The sequence below is a fragment of the Archocentrus centrarchus genome, unplaced genomic scaffold (assembly GCF_007364275.1).
Source record: "Archocentrus centrarchus isolate MPI-CPG fArcCen1 unplaced genomic scaffold, fArcCen1 scaffold_32_ctg1, whole genome shotgun sequence".
NCBI lineage: Eukaryota > Metazoa > Chordata > Actinopteri > Cichliformes > Cichlidae > Archocentrus > Archocentrus centrarchus.
Genome location: NW_022060260.1, coordinates 3890869 through 3913980, shown reverse-complemented (window position 1 = coordinate 3913980; position 23112 = coordinate 3890869). Strand labels below are relative to the sequence as shown.

Below are 23112 nucleotides of genomic sequence, written 5' to 3'. Positions count from 1 at the left end.
GATTAAATCTGTATTAAATTGTCATGTTTCTAAAAAATGTGAAATTAATTAATAGTTGTAGGACTTTTTTTTTTTCTTAAGAACAGCAATCTCATTGGCTGTCTATTTTAATTGTCTAACATGCTTACGTACTAGCTAAGCTGTTGGACTTGTCTACTCTAAATACAGTAGAAAGTGAAACTCTTAATGTGGGAGCAGATATAGAATCACTGAAGTGCACTATGGAGAACTTCCAGTCTTCAAAGCTTTTGCATAATTGGGATGACACTAATAATGTTGGTCCTAGTGCATTGTCAGTTCTTCATTTGAAAATTTATCCAGGACTCATATTTCTGGCGCATAGATAATCATACCATGTAGTGTATACACTAAATGAACAGAAAGATTACCTCTGACATAAGCGTTTAGGATGGGGAGATATGTCTCAGAGCTAGAGAGACGAGAGAGGCAAAAGTCACCAAGCAGAACTAGATTTCAGCACTGTTTTAGGGTAATGATAAGGATGTCAGTGTTAGACTCCTATATTAACATATCCCTTGTTGACATGCGTTTATATGGAGCTGGAAAGTAATTAAACTTTTAATATACAACACCACCAAAACCAAAGGCTTCTGCATTATTGAGGCAAACAATATTCTATTCTATTGAACTGAAAGTGGATTTTTTTTGTTTTTAATTAATTAATGAAAAATGAACTCCACTCTGTCTCCCTCCGCTCTCTTCCTGTATGCTTACTTGCAAATATGCAGCAGTCATAGGCTTTAGATTGGGTGAATAGCACTACATGAATCGCAGAATGATTTCTACCAAATCTCCTTCACCGCTCATCCCCCCAGTTCCTAACAGCTGCTGCGTGGCTCTAACAAATTACAACTGGGATTCAGAACATTGGTTTCAATAAACTCTGATCATGTTGTTTCTCAAATAGTCATCAAGTATTTTAGATTTCAAACTCAACCAAATCTTAACCATAGAAGTGGTATATGAAGAAACATATACCACATCATCCAGCTGACCAAAGGTTTTCATCACAAAACATAACTAAGAAAAACTAAAATAGCTCTTTATTAAAAAAACATTAGTTTGGAGGACTAAAGTCATATTTTTCTTACTTTTCAATTTTATTAATTAAAGCCAGTCATTAATTTATTAGTAATAGTGAGATATTTATTCCTATGATCAACAAGTTCCCAGTTTGTACAGCACCTATTGGCCAAGATGGCTTCATCCCCGCTACACTGCTGATTGGACATACAGGTAGCTGCATGGAAGGTTGGATCTTATTCTGATGGAAAGTTCAGACTTTTTATCTATTTATTTTGTTTTAGATTTCGTGAGGACTAGTCTAATTAGTTTCTCTCTTGCTGGAAATCCCTGAATCTGTTCCTTTTTGATCTTTCCTTCATCATGATTTCAGAGCTTCTGACAGGGTGAAGCAGGAAAGGTTGTGTGAGGCTCACAGCAGAACTTGCTTTTTTAACTATTTCATTTTCACACACTGATAAGAGCTCTAAACATGACAGAGTGAAAATGTAGATTCAAAACGAGATTTGTTTTTGAAATGGAGGGATTGTTTAGGGCAGCGACTTGGGTGTAAATATAGGCTTGCATAAATATATTCACTTTCAATTGTTGATGTCTGCGTGTAGAAAGAGTTGTCTCCTCCCTTTTCCTACACCCACAACCCAGTTCCTGTTCATCCAGCTTCCTTGGGCGGTACTCACTAAATGCTAGCTGCTTGGACCTCCATGACTCCACAAATATGCTGCTGCCCACCACACATCTATAATTACACTCAACATTAAAAAAAAGGGAAGAAAATGACCAATATTGGGCAGTTTTTTCCTTTGCTTTTCTGGAAGGTTTTAATTTAGACATTTGCCTTGTGGAGCCGCCCATGGTCTCTTCTGCAGGCAGACAAATGGTAATGAAGTAGCTGCCTTCTTGTTAGAATGACTGCTTTGGGCCTGAAATGATAGAAAGGCCTTATTCATATCATATTCAATCAAACTTTGGAAAACTTCTGAGTCTGTCATTACAGGTCATATTGGTAACTAATTACAGTGTTATATCTACTTCTTTGAGAGGAAAAAAGACAGAGACCTGGTGGTGGAATAAGGAAGTACAGGAAACTATTCAAACGAAGAGGTTGGCAAAGAAAAAAGTGGGATAGTCAGAGAGATGAAAAAAGTAGTGAAAAAAGCAATATACAATATACAGTCAAATGTTTGGACACACTCACTCACTTTTGACTGGTACTGTATATTCATACATAGAAATAAATATAGCAAAACAATTAAGAATAATGGGAAAATGATTAGTGATTCATTTCACATTTCTTGTGAGTAGTGTTGCAAGGCCAAGTTTCCATGTCCACATGGTGTGATTGGTAGTCTGATAAAAGACCCTAACCATAACTCCAGAATTGTGTTCTATTTGGATTAGACTGTTTCTGATGTTTTTGTTGTGGCACAACTTGCCATATTTGCTCTATCCAGCATGAAACGTGAATGAAAATAGCATTCAGAGAATTCTAAGACATGTTTTGAAGCACTCATCCAGTAATGGCATGTGTTTGCTTTTTGTTGGCAGATTTAAATGTCTGTATTTTGGCAAAAGTTGTAATTGCTATTTCACAATGCACGCTTTCTTTCCTGATCCTCATGAGTTTTTTTGTTTTGTTTTGTTTTGTTTTACTCATAAAAGGTATGTGTGTACAACAGATTAATGGGACAGGAGTGCAAATGCTTCAGAACTTGTCTTTGAATCCTCCATTTTAAAGATTTATTCAGCATTAAAGTAATCCAGTAACAGCTGTCAGTATTTCCACTGCAACACAGAAATGTTTTGTGTTTTTAGTAGGAGGATATGATTTAACTGTACCAAGTGTGAGAGCCTGGCGGAAAAAAAATATGCCTAAATATCTAATATTACCTGAATTTAGTGGAGTCCTGGAGGTGTTCTAAAAATTACAATTCAGAGGCAAAACTGTTGATTTACTCCAGGAAATCTGATATAGATGAAAATTTGAAAGTGTGATCATCTTCAGAAGAGAAGCTTGAGAGTTCCCAAGGAAAAGTAATACATCATCAGCATAAAGACTTATCTTATGGTCTGTATTTTCAGTTTGAATCCCTTTAATATTTGCATTATGTTGGTTTGTTGCTGCTAATGGCTCAATGAAAATGACAAAAAGTAAAGGAGAAAGTGGGCAGCCCTGCCTCTGCAGACTGAAACTTTGGAAAGTAAGATCATTTGTCCTAACACGTGCATTTGGAGAGCTGTATAGTGTTCTTTTTTTTTTTTTTTTTTTTTTTTTGCCTGTCATGTCTGGCAGATCTTGCAAACAGAACTGTGATCTGAATGCATTGTTGTGCCAAACATATTTGCTATTTCAAGATGAGCTCTATAGGTTCTCTATAGGCTCCTCTTGTTACTGTGTAACCCTTTATTTTATTTGAATTATTTTTAACATGCTATTTATCAAATTGTGCCAGAAATGACAGGCTTAAGAAATAGAAAAGAGAAAAGAAAGAAAAGAGAAAGGGAAAGAGGAAGAAGAAGAAAGGGGGAAAAAAAAGGAGAGAAAATAGAAAAAAGAAACAGGAAAGAGTGCAAGTAAGTAAACCAAATAGTTAGCCACTTGTTAAACTTAAGATATTGACAATATCTGCAAAATTAAAGATTGTGTGGGGGAAAAAAAAAAAAAATAAAATAAAAATAAAAGAAGAATAGTTATACAAACCAACCATTTTGTGTTATTATGTGGGTGCATGTGTTTGTGTCATGAAATGTACTTACCAATGAAGGCAGAAAGCCGCAGCCCCGCCCATCAGAACCTAGAGGCAGGCAAAGAGAATCCCAGGAAGCCCAGGCCACCAGCAGCCCACCAAGACCTACGAAGACCCGCGGCCACTCATTCCAAAGACAACCGTACACCCCTCCCAGCAGACGGAGGATGGAGGTCTCAGATGGAGTCCCAGCAGCCAAGGAGCAAGGGCACCAGAGCATCCGAGGCAACGAGAAGCCAGCCCCCCCCCCGCGGCCAGCCCCCTGCACGGCCGGCAGCAGGGCCCCAGGGCCCCCGGCACCCGAGGGCCGCCCGAGCCCCCACAGGGCCCCCCCCCCACGCCGAAGAAGCCAACGCAGCCCCGCGCCGCAGCCCCCAGGGGAGCAGGTCACCACCCACATCAGAACATCCGGCCCCACCCAGGAACCAGGAGGTACCCACACCCCATGGGGGCAGGGGGGGAGAGGCAACCAGCAAGGAGCGGTCAGGAGGCAAGCCACAGGCCCAGACCCAGGTCCAGCCAAACATACAACCACACGCACACCGGCAAGCACACCCGTGTACACATTTATGCACAAACACACTCTCCCACACACATATAAACATAGATACACCATATTCACTTGCCCACCCATACTCACGAAGACTGTGACAAATACAAAGACACACATTCATCCATAGCTACCCACTCTCTGAAGATGGGAGCGGAAACCACCCCAGGGCCAACAGTGACCCCAAGATGCCGCCAGCCCGGTCCCCAAGGAACCACCCGACCCCGACCCCGGGCGAGGCGTAAGAAATCGGGGTGTGAGATGGCCCACCCCCCCTCCCCCCGCCCAACTTATAAGTGTATGTGTTTATGTTATGAATGAATGAGGTGTATAGGGTGCAGTTAAAATTGAGGGGGCAGTTGTGCCACAAGCACCAACTGCTGGACGTCAGTGCTCGCCCACACTGCCCCCCAAAAACCCTCCATGTCTAAAATGCAAATAAAATTTGGGGACAGACAGAAATGAGGATCTGAATGGGGCCACCTCAGCGGCCGCCCCTCATCAACCTCTGTGTAACATGCCTGCCCCAAAGGTCCTATATGTATCGTGTAGTATGTGTGCATGTGTTGTGAATTATAATGTCTATAGTGCAATTAAAAAGGAGATGCAAGTGGCCGCGTGACTCTGCACGCAGCCTCTCAACCCTACACCCTACATGTGTGTGTGTGTGTGGTGGGGGGGGGGGGGGGGGGGGGGGTGTATAGTGTATAGTGGAGAGCTGTATAGTGTTCTGATCCAGTTTATGAAGGACCAAATCCAAATTTGTGCAGAACTGCTAATAAAAATTTCCAGTTATCCTGGTCAAATGCCTTCTCTACATCTAAAGAGACAACTGTGGTTTCTGATTTGTTAGTGGAACAGTAATCTGTTATATTTATAGTCTATATTTTATATAGTCTGCATGCATTATTCACTGAGTGCCGACCCTTGGTAAAAGCCTGTTTGGTCAGAATGCATTATAGAGTAATATTTTCTAATCTTCTGGCAAGGACTTTGCAACTTATTTTACAGTGTATCACAAAAGTGAGTACACCCCTCACATTTCTGCAGATATTTAAGTATATCTTTTCATGGGACAGCACTGACAAAATGACACTTTGACACAATGAAAAGTAGTCTGTATGCAGCTTATATAACAGTGTAAATTTTTTCTTCCCTCAAAATAACTCAATATACAGCCATTAATGTCTAAACCAGTGGCAACAAAAGTGAGAACACCCCTAAGAGACTACACCTGTAAATGTCCAAATTGAGCACTGCTTGTCATTTCCCCTCCAAAATGTCATATGACTCATTAGTGTTACTAGGTCTCAGGTGTGCATAGGGAGCAGGTGTGTTCAATTTTGTAGTACAGCTCTCACACTCTCTCATACTGGTCACTGAAAGTTCCAACATGGCACCTCATGGCAAAGAACTCTCTGAGGATCTTAAAAGACGAATTGTTGCTCTACATGAAGACTGTTATATAAGCTGCACACAGACTACTTTTCATTGTGTCAAAGTGTCATTTTGTCAGTGCTGTCCTATGAAAAGATATACTTAAATATCTGCAGACATGTGGGGTGCCTGGGTGGCTTGGTGGTGAAGCCGACGACCACATACATATGCCGCGTTGCGGCGCAGGTTCGCATCCCGGCCCGTCGCCAATTTGCCTGCATGTCTTCCCCTGTATCTTTCCCCCATTTCCTGTCTCTCTCCACTGTGATAAAAAAGCCGCTGTGGCCAAAAAAAAAAAAAAAAAATCTGCAGACATGTGAGGGGTGTACTCACTTTTGTGATACACTGTAAGGTCTACATTAATGAGAGAGATTGGGCGATAGCTGGATGGGAGTGTGGGGTATTTGCCTGGTTTAAGAAGTAAGCTAATGTTAGCAGAGTTTATATTTGGAGATAGCGTGTGATCACTCTGAATTTGAGCCACCGTTCTGAAGAAAGTGGGTTCCAGCACAGAACAAAATTCTTTATAAAACTCTGCTGGAAAACCATCTGGACCTGGGGCTTTATTATTTGGGAGGTGCTGTAGGGCTTCTTGGAATTCAGACACTGATAGAGTTGAATCCAGAGCTGCAACCTGTTCATCATTTAGTTTTGGTAGAATTATATTGTTAAGATATTCCTCAGTGGAATTTGCGTGATGAATATAAAGCTTCATAAAAAATTATAAAAGATTTATTTATTTGTTGTGGATCATGAGTAATGTTCCCAGTCGTGTCTTTAATAGAACAAATAGCTGTTTTTTTGTTTATTTAGTTTAACTGGTTAGCCAGAAATATTTCAGATTTATTTCCATGTTCAAAGTTTTCCATACTTCTTCTGTTAGTTCATTTAATTCCAGTTTTAGTTTCCTCAGGTTGCTAATTATATGTTCTTGTAGTGAATCAGCATAGGCAGTTTCTAAAGATTTAATTTTTTTTTTGTTCTAATTCCACAGCTTGTCTTTTGTCCTGTCTCTCTCCCCTCACCCGCGACCGGTCACAGCAGATGACCCCCCCTCCCTGAGCCTGGTTCTGCAGGAGGTTTCTTCCTGTTAAAAGGGAGTTTTTCCTTCCCACTGTCACCAAGTGCTGCTCATAGGGGTTTGTTTTGACTATTGGGTTGTATCTGTAATTAATGTAGGGTCTTTACCTACAATATAAACCACCTTGAGGTGACTGTTTGTTGTGATTTGGTGCTATATAAATAAAATTGAAGTGAATTGAAGTATTGGTTACAACAGGCTTGGATTTTTTTGCTGAGTTTTTTTGGCCCAGTATTTCCGTCCTGTCACCTCTTATTAATGTTGTATTCAACTATCTCTGGGATCACAGTTAACTGGAACTGAGGGAAGATGAAGTGCCAGGACAATTGAATACTAAGGTTATCTTTCATAGTGCAGTCTTATTTTGACGGAAGTGAAGCAAGTGTAGTTCTGCTTTTGTCTGGAATCGTAGTGTCATGTAGTCCTCTTTTTTCTCTGTATTTATAGAACATTAGCAGTTTACATCTTCTAGGCTGTTCTGTTTCTAACTACAATGCACAGTGTGTACCGTGCATACATAGTGTGACTCAAAGATAGAGCTCTGTCTGTGTGTGTGTGTGTGTGTGTGTGTGTGTGTGTGTGTGTGTAATGACACACTTCTATGTGTGACAGAGCTGTGTTTGATGCATGAAGAATCCCCTTCTTAGCCAGTGTCATTACTGGTTAATTTTATTTGCTTGAAAATGTATTGATAGACATGTTGCTGTTAGTCAGTCATAATAGCCACAATATGGCCTCAATCAGCTTTAGAGGTGACTATGCACAACTCTCAAATCTCATAAACATTATTCACATACAGAAAACACAAATAAATATACAATTTTTAAGAAAAATGTTAAGTTATTTTGAATTTGATGGCGGCAACACATGTCAAAAGATTTGGGACAGTTTATTTACCGCTGTGTGGTAATTGTCCACCTGGGAACTGAGGGGACCAGTTGCTAAACTTTTGAGAGAGGAATTAAGTATTCTAGCTGATCAGCATTCCTGTGTTTCATGGTGGGCTCAATGTTGGGTTAACTGCAGGCGGGCCATTTTAGCACTCAAACTTTTCTACTAAGAAGCCATACAATACAAGTGGTTTGGTTCAGCACTGATGTTGCCTACCTGATGTGCAAGGTGCCAATTCCAGAGGCACTAATGCACCCCCATTCCACCAGAGATGCTTTATAAGTGAGTACTGGTAACATGGATTCAGTGCAGCATCCATGTTTACTAAAAAGAAATCATTTTGATTCATCTGACCACACAAAATTTTCCACTGTGCCTCAGTCCATTTTCAGCAAGCTTTGGCCCAGAGAAGATGGCTACATTTATGGATCCGTCTTTGGTGCAGTCAACACTGATCTTCATGCTGCATGTGGTAACTTGGCACTAGCTTGTCCCAGTGGAGTGTTCATACCCAGTTAAACCAGTGCAGCTTAGGTGACTCATTCAGTGCCTGTGTTCAAGGCTTTTAGTCTCTTTGCTCAATTCACATAATAGCTCATATCTCTTTCTGGTATCCTGAACTGATAAAGACATCTGGATAGAGGAGTGGCTGGAGGGAACAAAGGCCCTGTTCCGCTCTCTGTCACCCAGTCCCATCCAATCCTCCGATGATAAACAGACTAAAGGGTCTGTTCAAATTCTTCTTTTATTAGTGCTGTCATTATGCTGGAGTAATAAAATGGTCAGTGATAGTCATAGCTGTGATGATATTATTGCAATGTGCCACACATTAATTATGGCAGATTTGTTCCAATATGATTTATTATTAAGACTGAAGCTGCTAAATGTAATAGAAAATAGACATGCCATTGAAGGGGCCTTTTCAGCCAGTTACTAATAGAGGTTTCAAAATTGAAAAAATACCAGACAGCTTAACTTCACAAGGCACAGAAAGTTTCCTAACAGAGCCAGCCGCTGTAGTTTTTAGTAGCTGGCCATGTTTCCCACAGAAATTAGAGTTCTGGTGGTGGTGGGGACAGGTGCATGCAAGTGTGCACACTAAATGGAGCACCCCTGCTCTTTCTTAAACTAAATAAAAAATATATACTTGTGACAGTAAAGAACAGAGCGATAATCAGCTCCCTCTTCAGTGAGGTCCTCATCCCAGATAATAATAACAATAATGGTATGGTAAAGCATTTGTGTCTTTTCTCAAACATAAAAAATAAAAAACAAAAAAAGTGAAACTGTTTAGGTATGGCTATCTGTTGGTTCTGAATGTGGTAATTACTTGTAAGGCTACTTAGCATCTACTAATTTTTCTGAGTCTTTATTTGAAATCCAGGCATCATCATAATCATCATCATCAAGCTTTATTTATCAAGCACTTTAAAAAGCCACAGCAAATACAAAGTGCTGTACACCAAATAATAAAAAAATAAAAATAAAAAAATAAATATATATTAAAAGAAGAAAATACACAATTAAAAATAAATAATTAAATAATAAAGTAAAACATTAAAATAGATAAGATCAATGTCTCATGCTGGGTTGAAGGCCAGAGAGTATAAATAAGTTTTAAGATGAGTTTTAAAAATAGACAGTGAAGGCGATTGTCTAACGTGCGAAGGCAGTTCATTCCACAACTTAGGGGCAATAATGGAAAAAGCTCGGTCCCCTCTGAGCATCCGCTTAGATCTCTGTATGCGTAACAGCATCTGATCAGATGACCTGAGATCTCGGACAGGAGTATAGAAGCAAAGCAGTTCAGAAAGGTAAGGAGGAGCAAGGCCATTTAAGGATTTAAAAACAAATACAAGGACCTTGAAATGGATTCTAAAGTGCACAGGCAGCCAGTGGAGTGAAGCCAGTACCGGTGTAATATGCTGTCTTTTACGTGTTCCAGTCAGGAGACGTGCAGCGTTGAACCAACTGGAGACGTGAAAGAGAAGACTGGTTGACTCCAACATAAAGTGCGTTACAGTAATCTAGCCGAGATGTAATAAAGGCATGTATCACTGTTTCTAGATGCTGCCTAGAAAGGATAGGTTTTACCTTCGTCAATTGCAGGCAGTCACATTATGAAGATACTTCCTGTTCATATGCACTAAATGTTCTTATATGCTGGCTGTATGCAGATTTCCAAATCTCTGTATAAACATCTGTGTATAAACCCTTCTCACCAAGTTTAATAATCCATCTTCAAAATGTTACGGCAATCCAGACCCAAAAGGTTGCTGTCATGGAAACAGTGTATTTGTTGATTCGGGTTATGATTCTGACTCAGTTTTCTGTGCTGTCCTCAGCTGGGGCAGAACTGTGAATCTCTACTTGAATGTTGATCTTAGTGATCTAAGTTTAACATGACTGGACTAGATGAAACTGATAAATGAGCTGCTTTTTTTTTCTTTTGTGTCAGTTAATAAATTAATCAGTGCTTTCCTTTTTCATAGTAGTTTGCATAGTGATATCTAACTTGTAACTCATTCAGGTCTTAGTAGTCTCTGGAGCTTGAAAAAAGGGTGACTGGACTTCTTTTTTGTGTCTTGAAGACGTTTCACCTCTCATCCGAAAGGCTTCTTCAGTTCAGCCTTTTTTTTTTTTTCCAGCTCCAGAGACTAACACTTAAGATTTTGTTACAATGCTGGTTAGACGAGTCAGTTCCAGCAATAGAGGCAACCTTAATCTATAATTAAACAACATAAATAATTGATTGGTAGATTGATCCACTTCAAGCATTAAAGTTAAAATGATAGCATTGAAATTCTCCTGGGGCTGGTTTTGCCGTAGTGAACCAACACAGACATGTCAGTGCCTGTGATGCAGCCCCAGGGGCATCTCTCTCTCAAAGGAAAAAAACAGTACGCTTAATTGCAGTAATGGATCCTGCCTCCCCTCAATTTTTTCAGTCCATGTGTGTGAACAGGAGGATGTAAAATATAAATAGTTTGGCAGATTGTATTTAGTTTTAAATTGTTTATTAAAGTGCTACATGGAACAAATTTTTATGAATCACTCTAACTCTGACAAAATTAAGTGCGATCAGTCCAGGTTCCATCCGAGCTTGATATTCCAAATTAAGAGCCCTCTTAATTTAGACTGTAGTCTTCCTCAGCACCAGTTTGCAGGTTAGATGGCTAACACTGATGAAGTCATCTGTTATCACGATGCAATTACTGGAACAACCACTACCCATCACACACATTAATATCAGAGCTTTTGTCTTGTCTCCTTCGGTGTGAGAAGCTTTTTCCTGAGTTGAAAAATTTGTTTAGACAGAGCACCCTTGTTTACAAGAGAGCCAGTTACAGCAGCATAATGTTGTGTCCAATTAGATTTGCACAGTGCACTCTGAGGAAGGCACTGCTTATTGTTCTGCAGATTAAACCCAGCCGGACTGGCAGCCGTACTACTCCTCTGGCCTCACTGCCTGCTCTAACTGAGCCTCGGGTTTCTCTTTTTCTCTGCCTGCACACCAAGCCTCCATGCATGGATACATACACATACCGTATTTTTCGGACTATACGTCGCTCCGGAGTATAGGTCGCACCAGCCAAAAAATGCATAATAAAGAAGAAAAAAACATATATAGGTCGCACTGGACTATAAGTCGCACTTTTTGGGGGGGGGGGGGGGGGGGGTTGATAGAATCTGAGACCCAGAGCAGAAATTCCATCTTGAACGGCAATTTAAAATAATAATGGATTAAAGAACAGGACGAACACGGTTACGCCTACGTTATGCTAACGTAACACATTCAGCTACATGACGCACAACGAACACGTGTTCGGTATGTTAACGTAACATTAAGTTATTCAGATAACCATAGCATAAAGAACATACTAACAAGTTAACCAAACCATCAATCCATTGAATTCTTCATCCTCGGTGTCACTTCTAAACAATTACACTCCGTAGACGAAGCACCGCTTCCTCTTCTGTGTCGCATTAGTCAGACTCGTCGTCAGCTGCAGTTCCAATTATTCCAGCCTTTCTGAATCCCAACAGGATGGTTTGGTTGTCACTGAAGCCCATGTTTTCTTGATCCATCCAATGACTTCCAGGAAAGTTGGGTGGCGCATTCTCCCAGTTGCCGTTAAGCTGTGCTCTCCATCCATCATCCACTGCGCCCACAGGTTACGCAAGACTGCCTTAAAGCTGCAGTTCACGGAGATGTCAAGTGGCGGGAGTATTTTGGTTCATGTGTTGTAAATGTCACATATACGTCGCTCCGGAGTATAGGTCGCACCCCCAGCCAAACTATGAAAAAAAGTGCGACTTATACTCCGGAAAATACGGTAGTCTATTGTGCTGATTGCAGTCATAAAGCATCACTTTAAAAAAATTCAGGTGAATCTTCAAACTTGTTGGAGTCATCTTGTAACTTTTTTAAAATAAACCTGTCCTGTCTGGCATCTTTAGAAAGCAGAATTATAACCTGAATGCTACTTTATGCCAAAACACATTTACTTTGCCAAGAGGAGCTCTATAGACTCTATAGGCTCCTCTTGTTAGTCTTTGTCTTTTCTTTTTTTCATTTATTTTATTAACATTAGTATCTGTGTACTTCTGCAGTGCCAGAGCTGACAGGCAGGGAGGGGCAGATTAGCAAAAGGAGATAAGTGATAAAAGAAGAAGTAAAATTTAAAAAAAAAAAAGGCCAATGCGTCCCAACTGCTGCTTCATTGTAATGAAACACATTAAAAAAACAAAACAAAACAGTAGCTGAAAGAGAAGAAAATGAATGCACCAACAAACATACTGTATTGTTTGAGTGTGTACATGTGTGTATGTTTGTGTGTCATGAAATTTATTGGATAATGAGGATGAGAAGCCTCAACAACCTCCATCCTCAGAAGTCAGAGCCAGACGGAGAAAGACCCAGGAGACCTGGGTCGTCCATAGCCCACCAACAGTACCGAGGAGCCAGGGCCGCACATCCCGATGACAATCACATGCTCACCCCCAAAGAAGGAAGAGGGATGCTCCAGATGGAGCCCCCTCTCCAACCAAAGAGCCCTGAGCCACATCCCTGACCATAACCCCCAAGGGAGCAGGTCAACAACCACGCCAAAACATCTGGCACGCACCCTGAAGTGCACATACCCCAGGGGATATTAAGGACCAGTGGGGAGCAGTAGGGAGTAAGGCAAACCCTGACCCTCCACAACCATGTCCTACTGGGGCCAAGGCACGGCAAGCCCCAGACCCAGGCTGTATGCGCGCACACACACAAAGTGGCCACCTCAGCAGCCCCACCCACCAGCCTCTTGGTAACACACCTACACCTCAAGGTCCTGTGTGTGTATGTGTGTGTGTGTATAGTGATGTGCCATGAGCCGTGATCTTCTAACATACATTTTTTCAGTAGTTGTAAATTTGCCCCTTTAGTTATCAGCCACTGTCCCAGTGTCAGTGCGAGCAATAAGAGATAAGAGCTGGAATGCCCTGAGATTAGATGTCCTTTTCTGAGAGTAACTTAAAATAGTTTAAATGTATAATCACTGCAATTTGCCATCTACCACTGGGCACAGCCATTTTGGTTCACCATGCGTTTGCGTGATCTCATTCTATTTCTGCCCCAGCCAAATATTATGGATCCATCCTAAAAGACTGTTATGTAGCACGTTTGTCCCTATGAAGATGGCAAACGTGATTGCCTGACCAAGGAGAATTTGGTTAGATGAGAAGGAAAAGTTGATCCTAATACTACACTCCTCCTTTACATCACATAAGGACATTTGAATCAGGTGTGTGGCTGTAGCTGTAGTCATTACATTATCCACTTAAATCACACACAGACACGCAGTGCCTAAAGATTCAGTGAAAAGCACAAACTTTTCCTGCTTCGTTCCAGGGTTGTGTAACAAATTCAGTGTAAGAGTTGAGACTTTAGAACATCTATTGTGTATATAATGAGCTTTAAGAACAATCACTAGAACAGATGGGCTTGAAATTAAGCACACAAGACTTCAGCTTCCAGGAATAACTTGTGACTTTTTCATAGCCTGCCTTTGCTTAAGAACTGTTTATGTTGATTAGCCGGATGGGCTGTTGTGAAGCTAATGACTGTGAAGAAATTGCACTAATGAGTCATAAGTTGCAACAGTGAGATCAGATAATTAGGGAAATTGCTAATGATGGTGAAGCCACAGGAGAGAGAGACATCCTGGCTGTCAGCTGATTATTTGTGTTACCCTGCTGGGTACAGTCCGAGCTGTCAAATTCTCTTCCAACATTGCTATCAACTACACTTGCTGGAAAAATACAACCCCAGTTACAAAAAAAGTTGGGATGTTGTGTAAAAACTAAATATAATGAACAAAAGTTTACCAACCTGCAAAAACAATTTCAGAATAATATCCCTAAATATAAGTGGACTGGTTCTTATATAGCACTTTTCTACTCTACCTGAGCACTCAAACTGCACGCAGTTTTCTCTTTATAAAGTGCTTTCTGTGTAACATTCATACTCCAATGGATGCATTGGAGAGCAACTTGGGGTTCAGTATCCTGCCCAAGGAGAATTTGGCATGCACACAGGAGAAGCCAGGGATTGAACCACCAACTTTGCGATTAGTAGATGACCTGCTCTACCTCAAAGTACAACTGTAAAGGTATATATAGGTTTTTAGAGCAACATATGCTCCTACATAGACATCATCTTTTTCAGGGAAGACCTTGCAGATTTCAGCAAGACAATGTTAAACTGCATACTGCTATTACAACAGTAAAAGACCTTTCAGACCAAACCTTTCACCAACTGAAAACATTACAAAAATATTACAAAAAAGACAGCTGCTAGAATTTTATATCACACAAGAATGGGACAATATTCTGCTCCCAGAAGTCCAGCAACTGGTCTCCTCAGTTCCCAATTGCTTAGGGACTGTTGTTAAAAGAAAAGTGGATGCTGCACAGTGGAAAACACGGTCCTGTCCCACCTCTTTTGAGATGTCTTGCTGCCATCAAATTCAAAATGTTCTTATATTTTTCTTAAAATTGTACATGTTCTCACTTTAAACATTTGATATGTTTTCTGTGTTTTAATTTGAATAAAATATGGGTTTATGAGATTTGCAAATCAGTGCATTCTGATTTTACATTTACATTTTACAGAGCATCCCAGGTTTTTCAAACTTGGGTTTTTAAATTTCAGTATCACCAACAGTTTTATCATGCATGATTTAATGGTCACAAATTACAGGACAGTCCACAGATTTCTGCCAAATAAAGCCATCCACGCACCATTTCTGCTCACAATTGTGGGTAGTCACCTCGAAAGCTGACTCAGCACAGATAAAACCATGCCATATTGTGGTTATTATGCCATAGTCTTGACTAAACAGCAGCATGTCTTTTAATACATTTTCAATCAAATCAATCTGTAATGGGATCAGTTAGTAAGTAAACAGGTTGAATTTGATTCTTTCTCCTTGCCCCAACTTTAACATGTGTTCACAAATCAAATATGAAGGGATGTGACATTACTTAGGATCTTATTTTACTATAAAGCAATATCTAATCCTTCTCCACACATGCACCATTTTATGATTTAGTGTCCCTGTCTAATGTCACAATAGGCTCTTTGGTTACCAATAAATTCACAGCAGGGTGAAAAAGTCTACAGAAATATTGTCAGACAAAACTGTTGCAAGTCTTTTCTATTTCTGCTAGTTGCTGTACATGTAATTACATGGTTAAACATGTAAAGGCTGTCCTTTCACTTATGAAGACATATCTTTTCTTTGCACTGCCGTTAATGGCGAAGTTTGCAGTGTGTTTTGATTGGCTGGCTGCCCCATTAGGTGCAATGGAATGTAGATTAAAGCCATGGAAAAACAAACAGCAAGGCAAGATTGTATTTAGCTTTAGGTCTCACTTTCCAGCACTCTCAGGCTGCTGCTGTCCAGTTTGCAGCATGGCCTCACTCTGGGGATCAGGTTTGTGGCTGTATTCCAGAGTTGTCTTCTTGAAATAGACTTTTTGACTGCAGCTGTTTTGATACTCCCTTCATTGCACAAACGCTGCCTTCTTTAACATGTTTGAGATCAACTCAAAAACAGCTCCCCCAGTATTTACACTTTCAACCTCTTGCCATTCGAGGAACAGTAGATGTGTAAAGCTCCAGCAGGTCTGAAGAAAATCCTCCTCTGTGCAGCTTGGATCCTCTATCCTCCTCCTTGGGGGAAATAATAACTGTCAATATTTGAAGTGTTTACAAGCATTTAATCAAATTTCAGTTAGGTTCACTTTTTACATAGTACCAATTTACAGCAACTGACATCTCAAGGTACATTGCATTGTAAATTAGGTTTCTCTCTTTAAAATTGTGAGATTTAATTATTATCCATTGAGCAGCACTTTTCAGAGGGGAGGAAAACAGGCTGCTGGGCTATGTCCGGAGCATGCACCTCTGGATCCAGAGACACCTGTAGAAGGTACAGAGAAGAAGCCCAAACCACAAGAAAGAGAAGACACAAAGTTAATGGCATCCAGAACTGTGACACAAAGGAGAGGAGAACACATAGAAATATTATATATGTTTTATCACGGGCAGCGCGGTGGTTAGCACTGCTGCCTCACAGCTAGACTACCATCTGGAAGACCTGGGTTCGATTCCACCTTGGCCCAGGCCCCTCCCTCTCTCTCTGTGTGCAGTTTGCATGTTCTCCCCGTGTCTGCGTGGACTTTCTCTGGGTACTCTGGTTTCCTCCCACAGTCCAAAGACATGCAGTTACTGGGGTTAGGTTAACTGGAAACTCTAATTGCCCATAGGTGTGAATGAGAGCGCGAATGTGAGTGTGGATGGTCGTCTGTCTCTCTGTGTTGGCCCTGTGACAGGCTGGTGACCTGTACAGGTGTACCCTGCCTCTCGTGCTATGTCAGCTGGGATAGGCTCCAGCCCCCCCGCGACCCTGAATAGGATATGCGGGAGTGAATGAATGGATGGATGTTTTATCACATAATGCTTTAAAGCCAAATTTAAAAGTAGTGACTGTGTCTGTTGAGCCCATACTGGGAGCTGGGTCCACAATTACTTATTTAACAAGCACAACATCCCCCAAGGAGGTTATGTTTTTGATACTGTTTGCATGTGCATGTCATTCTATCTGTAAACACAATAACTCAAAAAGTTTTGAATGACTTCTGATAAACTTTGCAGAGGTGTACAGTGGGGTCATATTAACAATCCATTAAATTTTGCCTTACAGCCACGAAGGTGTTCAAGGTCCACTTAATGATATATTGTGGAAAATTGACAAAGTTCATATATATATATATATATATATATACAATAGATACATATCTATTGTAATTAAATAAGTATGTAATGATAATAATCAACTAATGATATGTTGGATACTCATATATAATCCATTTTTTATGCTGTCTTTGGATGAAGAGTTGACTGAACAACATGTGCTTTATGTTTGTGGGGAAAAACTGTTTACAGGTTAAATCTGTAGATCGGATGGTTTGTTGAAGACACCTTATGGATCTATGTAGTTTAGACAGAATGCTACTTATCATATTCTTGCAGTATCCCAGCTGGAAATGGTTTTCATGTGTCTTCATCTGTGATATCACTCTCCTAATGCTGGGACAAACAAGCTGATAATTTTGCATAAGATTGTGGGTATTTCTAATCAGTCGACAACCTAAGTGGCTCTAACAGCAATTAATCTTGTGTCTCCACAGATGCAGCAGCTCTTCTATGAGAACTATGAACCAAACAAAAAGGGCTACATACGAGATCTCCACAACAGCAAGATCCATCGAGCCATCACCCTTCACCCCAACAAGAACCCCCCCTACCAGTATCGCCTGCACAGCTATATGCTCAGCCGCAAGATCGCAGACTTGCGCCACCGCACCATCCAGCTCCACAGAGAGATTGTCCAGATGGGGCGCTACGGGGCAGCTGAGCCTGACCGAGAGGACCTCCAGCTTGGCATGCCTCCTTCGTTTATGCGCTTCCACCCCCGTCAGCGGGAGGAAGTTCTGGAGTGGGAGTTTCTGACAGGAAAGTACCTGTTCTCATCATCTGACAGTCAGCCGCCCCGCCGTGGGATGGATTCCTCTCAGAGGCAGGCCCTGGATGACATCATCATGCAGGTGATGGAGATGATCAATGCCAATGCCAAAACACGAGGCCGGGTCATTGATTTCAAAGAAATCCAGTATGGCTACCGGAGAGTCAATCCCTTATATGGGGCAGAATATGTCCTGGATCTTCTGCTGCTGTACAAGAAGCACAAAGGAAAGACCATGACAGTTCCTGTAAGGAGGCATGCCTACCTGCAGCAGACTTTCAGCAAGATCCAATTCAGAGAGGAGGAGGAGATGGATGCCAGAGCGCTGGCCAGCCACATCAACAAGGAGTCAGACTCTCTCTCATTTCTGTCCAACTCCCTCAAGATGCTGGTGCCCTTCAAGCTGGCTACCTCTGGTCAGGACCAGAGGGAGCCAAAAGAAAAGAAAATCAACTTCTTGGTACCACTGTCAGGCCGCTATGACATCTTTGTGCGCTTCATGGCTAACTTTGAACGAGTATGTCTGATCCCCAACCAAAATGTCAAACTACTGGTCCTGCTCTTTAGCACAGATAACAACACTGAGCGGGTGAAGCAGGTGGAGCTTATGAGGGAGTATCACATGAAGTATCCTCGAGCAGAGATGGAGATAAAGCCCGTTCCTGGCTCCTTTTCCAGGGCTCTGGCTCTGGAAGTGGGTTCCTTACACTTTTCTAATGATTCCCTGCTCTTCTACTGTGATGTGGATCTGCTCTTCTCCAGTGATTTCCTCAAGAGATGTCGAACCAATGCTGTCCTGGGGGAGCAGACTTATTTCCCCATAATCTTCAGCCAGTATGACCCCAAAGTAGTGTATGCTGGCAAGGTTCCCAGCAACAACCACTATGTCTTCACCTCTAAGACAGGTCTGTGGAGAAACTACGGCTTTGGGATCGTCTGTGTCTACAAAAGAGACCTGGTTCAAGCTGGAGGATTTGACACTTCCATACAGGGCTGGGGATTAGAGGATGTGGACCTTTATAATAAATTTGTTCTGTCAGGGATTAAGTTGTTTAGAAGCACAGACACGGGGATAGTTCACATTCACCATCCAGTCACATGTGACCTCAACCTGGATGCAAAGCAATATAAGATGTGCCTGGGCTCCAGAGCTTCCTCCCATGGCTCCACCCAGCAGCTGGCTGAGCTCTGGCTGGAGAAGAATGACCACGGTTTCAGGAAACTGGCCAGCAATAACGGCTCAGCTAGGACAGCGTGAGAAATGCTGGGCTGTCACAAACTGAACTCACTTTCTCCTCTTAGTGGTGGTTTCACTGCTTAATTTATTTTTTAATAAAATGAAAGAATTCACATTGATATATTTTGAAAATATGTCTTTGTTTGTTTTTAAGAAGCACCATAATGAACAACTCGCAGAGACAGTCTGGGCTCTGAGTCTGGATGATAGAAGGAATTCTGAACAGTGTTGCTTTCTGAGCCTGGTTACAGCCGGGACTCAAGGCTCCTTTTGGGTGTTCAATTTTATCTGTCAGTCCAGTAGAAGAAGGTGGTGCAGGGGTTATTAATGTGTACCTCAGTGAAGTACACAAGCATTAAAACTTATATTTGTCTTGTGTGCAGAAGGCAGACTGGTGTCGATGTCCTCAAGACCAACAGTGCTTAAAACTACATTCAGCTCTTGATTGTGAATGTTTACAAAGACTGATTCTGAACAGCATTTTATGAATAAGAATTCCAATTAGAGCTTTCTCAATGATTACCGAGGGCCCTTTCATTAGAAGTCTTTGATTTAAGTTGTTTCCTTTTACATTTACTTTTATGGTTTTGGTAATATGACTTAACACTGTTTCTGTTTCTTTTTTATATTTTTCTGTATTGTTAATTTCTGTGAACCCACCTGCTGGATTTGATATCTGCAATTCATTATTTTCTATCTAATTTATTGAATTTGCAGGCTCCATTTTCTACAATCTGCTGAAATGTGTATGTTGGAACAGTTGTATAACCATGTCAGTTGTGGGATAGTTTTGTTTGTCATTTATGCTTTTTTTTTTTTTTTTTGCACGTTTCCTTTTTTTAGGCCAAAGGGTTTTGCACAGTCTGCTGCTGTGCAGTCTCTATCATGATGCCTGTGGGTGTGGGTGTGGGTGGTGTTTTGCAGGCACAAACATGAAACTGGCTGTATAATGGAGCATAAACACAAAAGTTTGATCTGTCCCAGACCTCTTCGTTGGGCGAACTGGGAGCTGAGCTTTATTCCAGAAGCTTGAAATGGCAGCAGTGCTTTGATTATCAGCCAGCTCAAATCACACATGGCTGTCTTTTTTCTAAATCAGTTTTATATGTTAACATAAAAAAGTGGTGTGTCATTTGGGTCCACAAAGGTGTGTCCTGTGTTACAGGTTTGATGTCAAAGCATTTCCTTATGTCATGCCCCTGCCTGTGTACTTGCATTGTGTAACACTCTATTGGGTTGATGCTCTTGTTTCAGCATTACAACATGAATCGGTGATTCATGTTGCTGTGCTGTCATGTTTTTATTTTCTTGGCCTTTTCTATTTTTTTCGTTCTTTTAACTCAGTCTAAATGGACAAGGTTTTCTATTTAAAAATGAATAAAATGGGGGGAAAGTAAATGCATTGTGTTATATTTTTCAGTCTCAGGTAAAAATGCTTCATATCGACTCTCTGTGTCTTTTTTGTCTATCCTAATCCCACAACTGATCCCTGAGCCTGGTTCTGCCAGATGCATCTTCCTGTTGAGACAACACTCTTCCTCCCTTGGGGTTTCTATATATATTGTAGGGTCTTTTCTTTACAATATGAAGCATCTTGAAATGACCTGACTTGTTATTTAAAAAAAAAAAAAAAAAAAAAGAATTGAAAAGGAGACTGTCTAAACCGGGCGTTATCAGAAACCATGAGGATGTGAGGCCTTTTATTAATCCAGCCTTAGAGGCATTCCTGCGCTAGTGTTGAACATCAGTTCATGGAAAGAATAATTTCATAGCAGGCTCACACATCAAAGACATTTTTTAGTATTTTAGATTGTGCAATTAATGAAAACAATAACATGTCAACAGGAATAAATCTTATCCGTCAGAAGCTCCAACTGAACTCAAGCTTACTGGTAGTGCAGTGATCTGTGTGTCACTTAAGTTTTAAAAGACACTGGGCAGTGGAAAACTTTCCTAACATATGATGAGTAAACGCTACTCTTGTAGTGCTTGTAGACGATACAACAGCACCACAAAGCAAATATCAGTATTGTGATTCCATGGCTGACTATAACCATCCTCACTCCACATTCACTTTAGAAATATTGGTGCCAAAGATCAAAAGCATTTTGTTCTGTACTCATTATGGTTTTTACCCATCAGCTCAAAAAAACCTTAAGCTCAAGGTCAAGTTTCCTGAGAATCTTGTGAACCTGATAACTCGAGAACGAAGTCACCTAGGATTTTCAAATTGATACCACAGATGGAGCGACTAACCATCTTGGATGAGTTAGTTCTTACCATAAGAATGGCAATCACAGACAGTATTCTCAGTGGTTTATTTTTAGCATGATTTTAGCATTGTTTATTCCTGGTTCTTTCTTAGCCATTTGCTTTTGAATTGATGTGGTGAATAAAGTCACTAAGGCTCAAATGCACCCCAATAAGAGTCCTGGTAATTATCTGTTTTAGAGCTTGTACTTCCAGGGGATTTGTGCTGCCTAAAGATTCTGCTGCTGCTGCTGATGGGCAGCACTGATGGCCAACAGTATTTTTGAACCTAGCAACATCTCTGATAAGAGGCAAAATGTTTTCAGGTTGTCCAACTGGTTGACATACAATTCTTGTTGTCCTCATTCACAAACGAGTCTCTGTGTAAACCATTAATATAAACATTTCATGCACAAATCATGACTCAGAAATATTTTCTTACCTGAATTTGTTTGTGCTCTACAAATTTAAACTGCCTTAGAAACACAAAACATACAGGCAAATGATGAAGGAAAAAACACGCAAACACGGGGAGAACATTCAGACTCCACACAGAAGAGCACCAGCCAAAGGGGGATGTTTGTTCTGCAATGAGTTTCTTATCTTGGATGAAAGATCAGGTGCTCCTGCTTCCTTCCCTTTCTTATGGTCTGTTAGTCCTTTTTCATATTATCGTTTATGTCTCGGCAGAAATGTATGTATAGAACCCTGCAATGGACACGGGAGGAAAAAAGAAGATGCACTTTTGCAAGATCCTGCAAAAGTTTTTACTTTAAGGCCACGCACTTCCGTGTCAATCTTGATACGGTAGAGTCCGTCAGACCGTTGAAAGGATGGGCGAGAGATTGTCAGCAAAAGTTGTCTTTAATTCATAACTCGGTTACTGTTAGCCATAACCAGCAAAACAACCCCAAATCATCACATGTCCACCATCTTGCTTGACAGTTGGTATGAGGTGTTTGTGCTGATATGCTTTGTTTGGTTTTCACCAAACATGGTGGTGCACAGTCACCAGATACCTCCATGTTGGTCTTGTCTTTCCAAAAGACATTGTTCCAGAAGTCTTTATTCAGATACACTTTTACAAATCTAAGTCATGCTGCCATGTTCCTTTCAGAAAGAAGAGGCTTCTCCTGGCCATCCCTCCAAACCAGCTATTCTTGTTCAGTCTATTTCAAATTGTACCATGCACCTTAAAATTTAATGTGCCAGCTGAGGTCTGTAGAATCAGAAATTAACACTTGAGCCTTTGACTTGAGGTGAATTTGCTGGAATGTGAACATAAAATTGTGTTAATACACAGCTGGAAGCTTCTGTTTCTCAGGCAGAGTTGCTCACAGTTGATGATCAATTAATCAAGTGCATTTATTGGGAGGACACTGCTGATAAAGTGGCATACGAGTACACAGTGGATTCACATTTATTATTATATTTAGAAACTATCACAGTTTTTATGTTGGTCGTATCATTTATTTTGTTGTATTTATCTGCCAAACCTTAAAGGGCGGTCCATGAAAATATTGTCTGACATCAAACCGTAGCACAAAAAAACGTTGGGGACCGCTGTGCTGCATATCAGGGTTCTAGCCAGAAAAACATTTCAGCCCAGTGTGTGTGTGTTTGATGGTGGGGGCTAAACACTAAATGCCGCGCGAGCTTGCTAATTCAGTGACGGTGAACAGTTGGATAATATTATGTATGTAATATTCTCTGATCTCGTTTTGACTGTTGGGTTTTCTCTGTATTATTGTCAGGCCTTTACCCATAATATTGTAACGTTGTAAACACACTTCCACAGT

General features: G+C 40.8%; 1 protein-coding gene across 2 annotated transcripts in view; it reads left to right on the top strand.

The window, feature by feature from the left end:
- Positions 1-20450, top strand: part of LOC115776468 (chondroitin sulfate synthase 1) — a 66124-nt gene extending 45674 nt beyond the window's left edge. For both annotated transcript variants that reach the window (XM_030724183.1, XM_030724182.1), the window contains exon 3: positions 17492-20450. In XM_030724183.1, the coding sequence (XP_030580043.1) occupies positions 17492-19084 (1593 nt within the window). In that variant the 3' untranslated portion in view covers positions 19085-20450. The remainder of the gene's footprint in view (positions 1-17491) is intronic.
- Positions 20451-23112: the final 2662 nt, after the last annotated feature.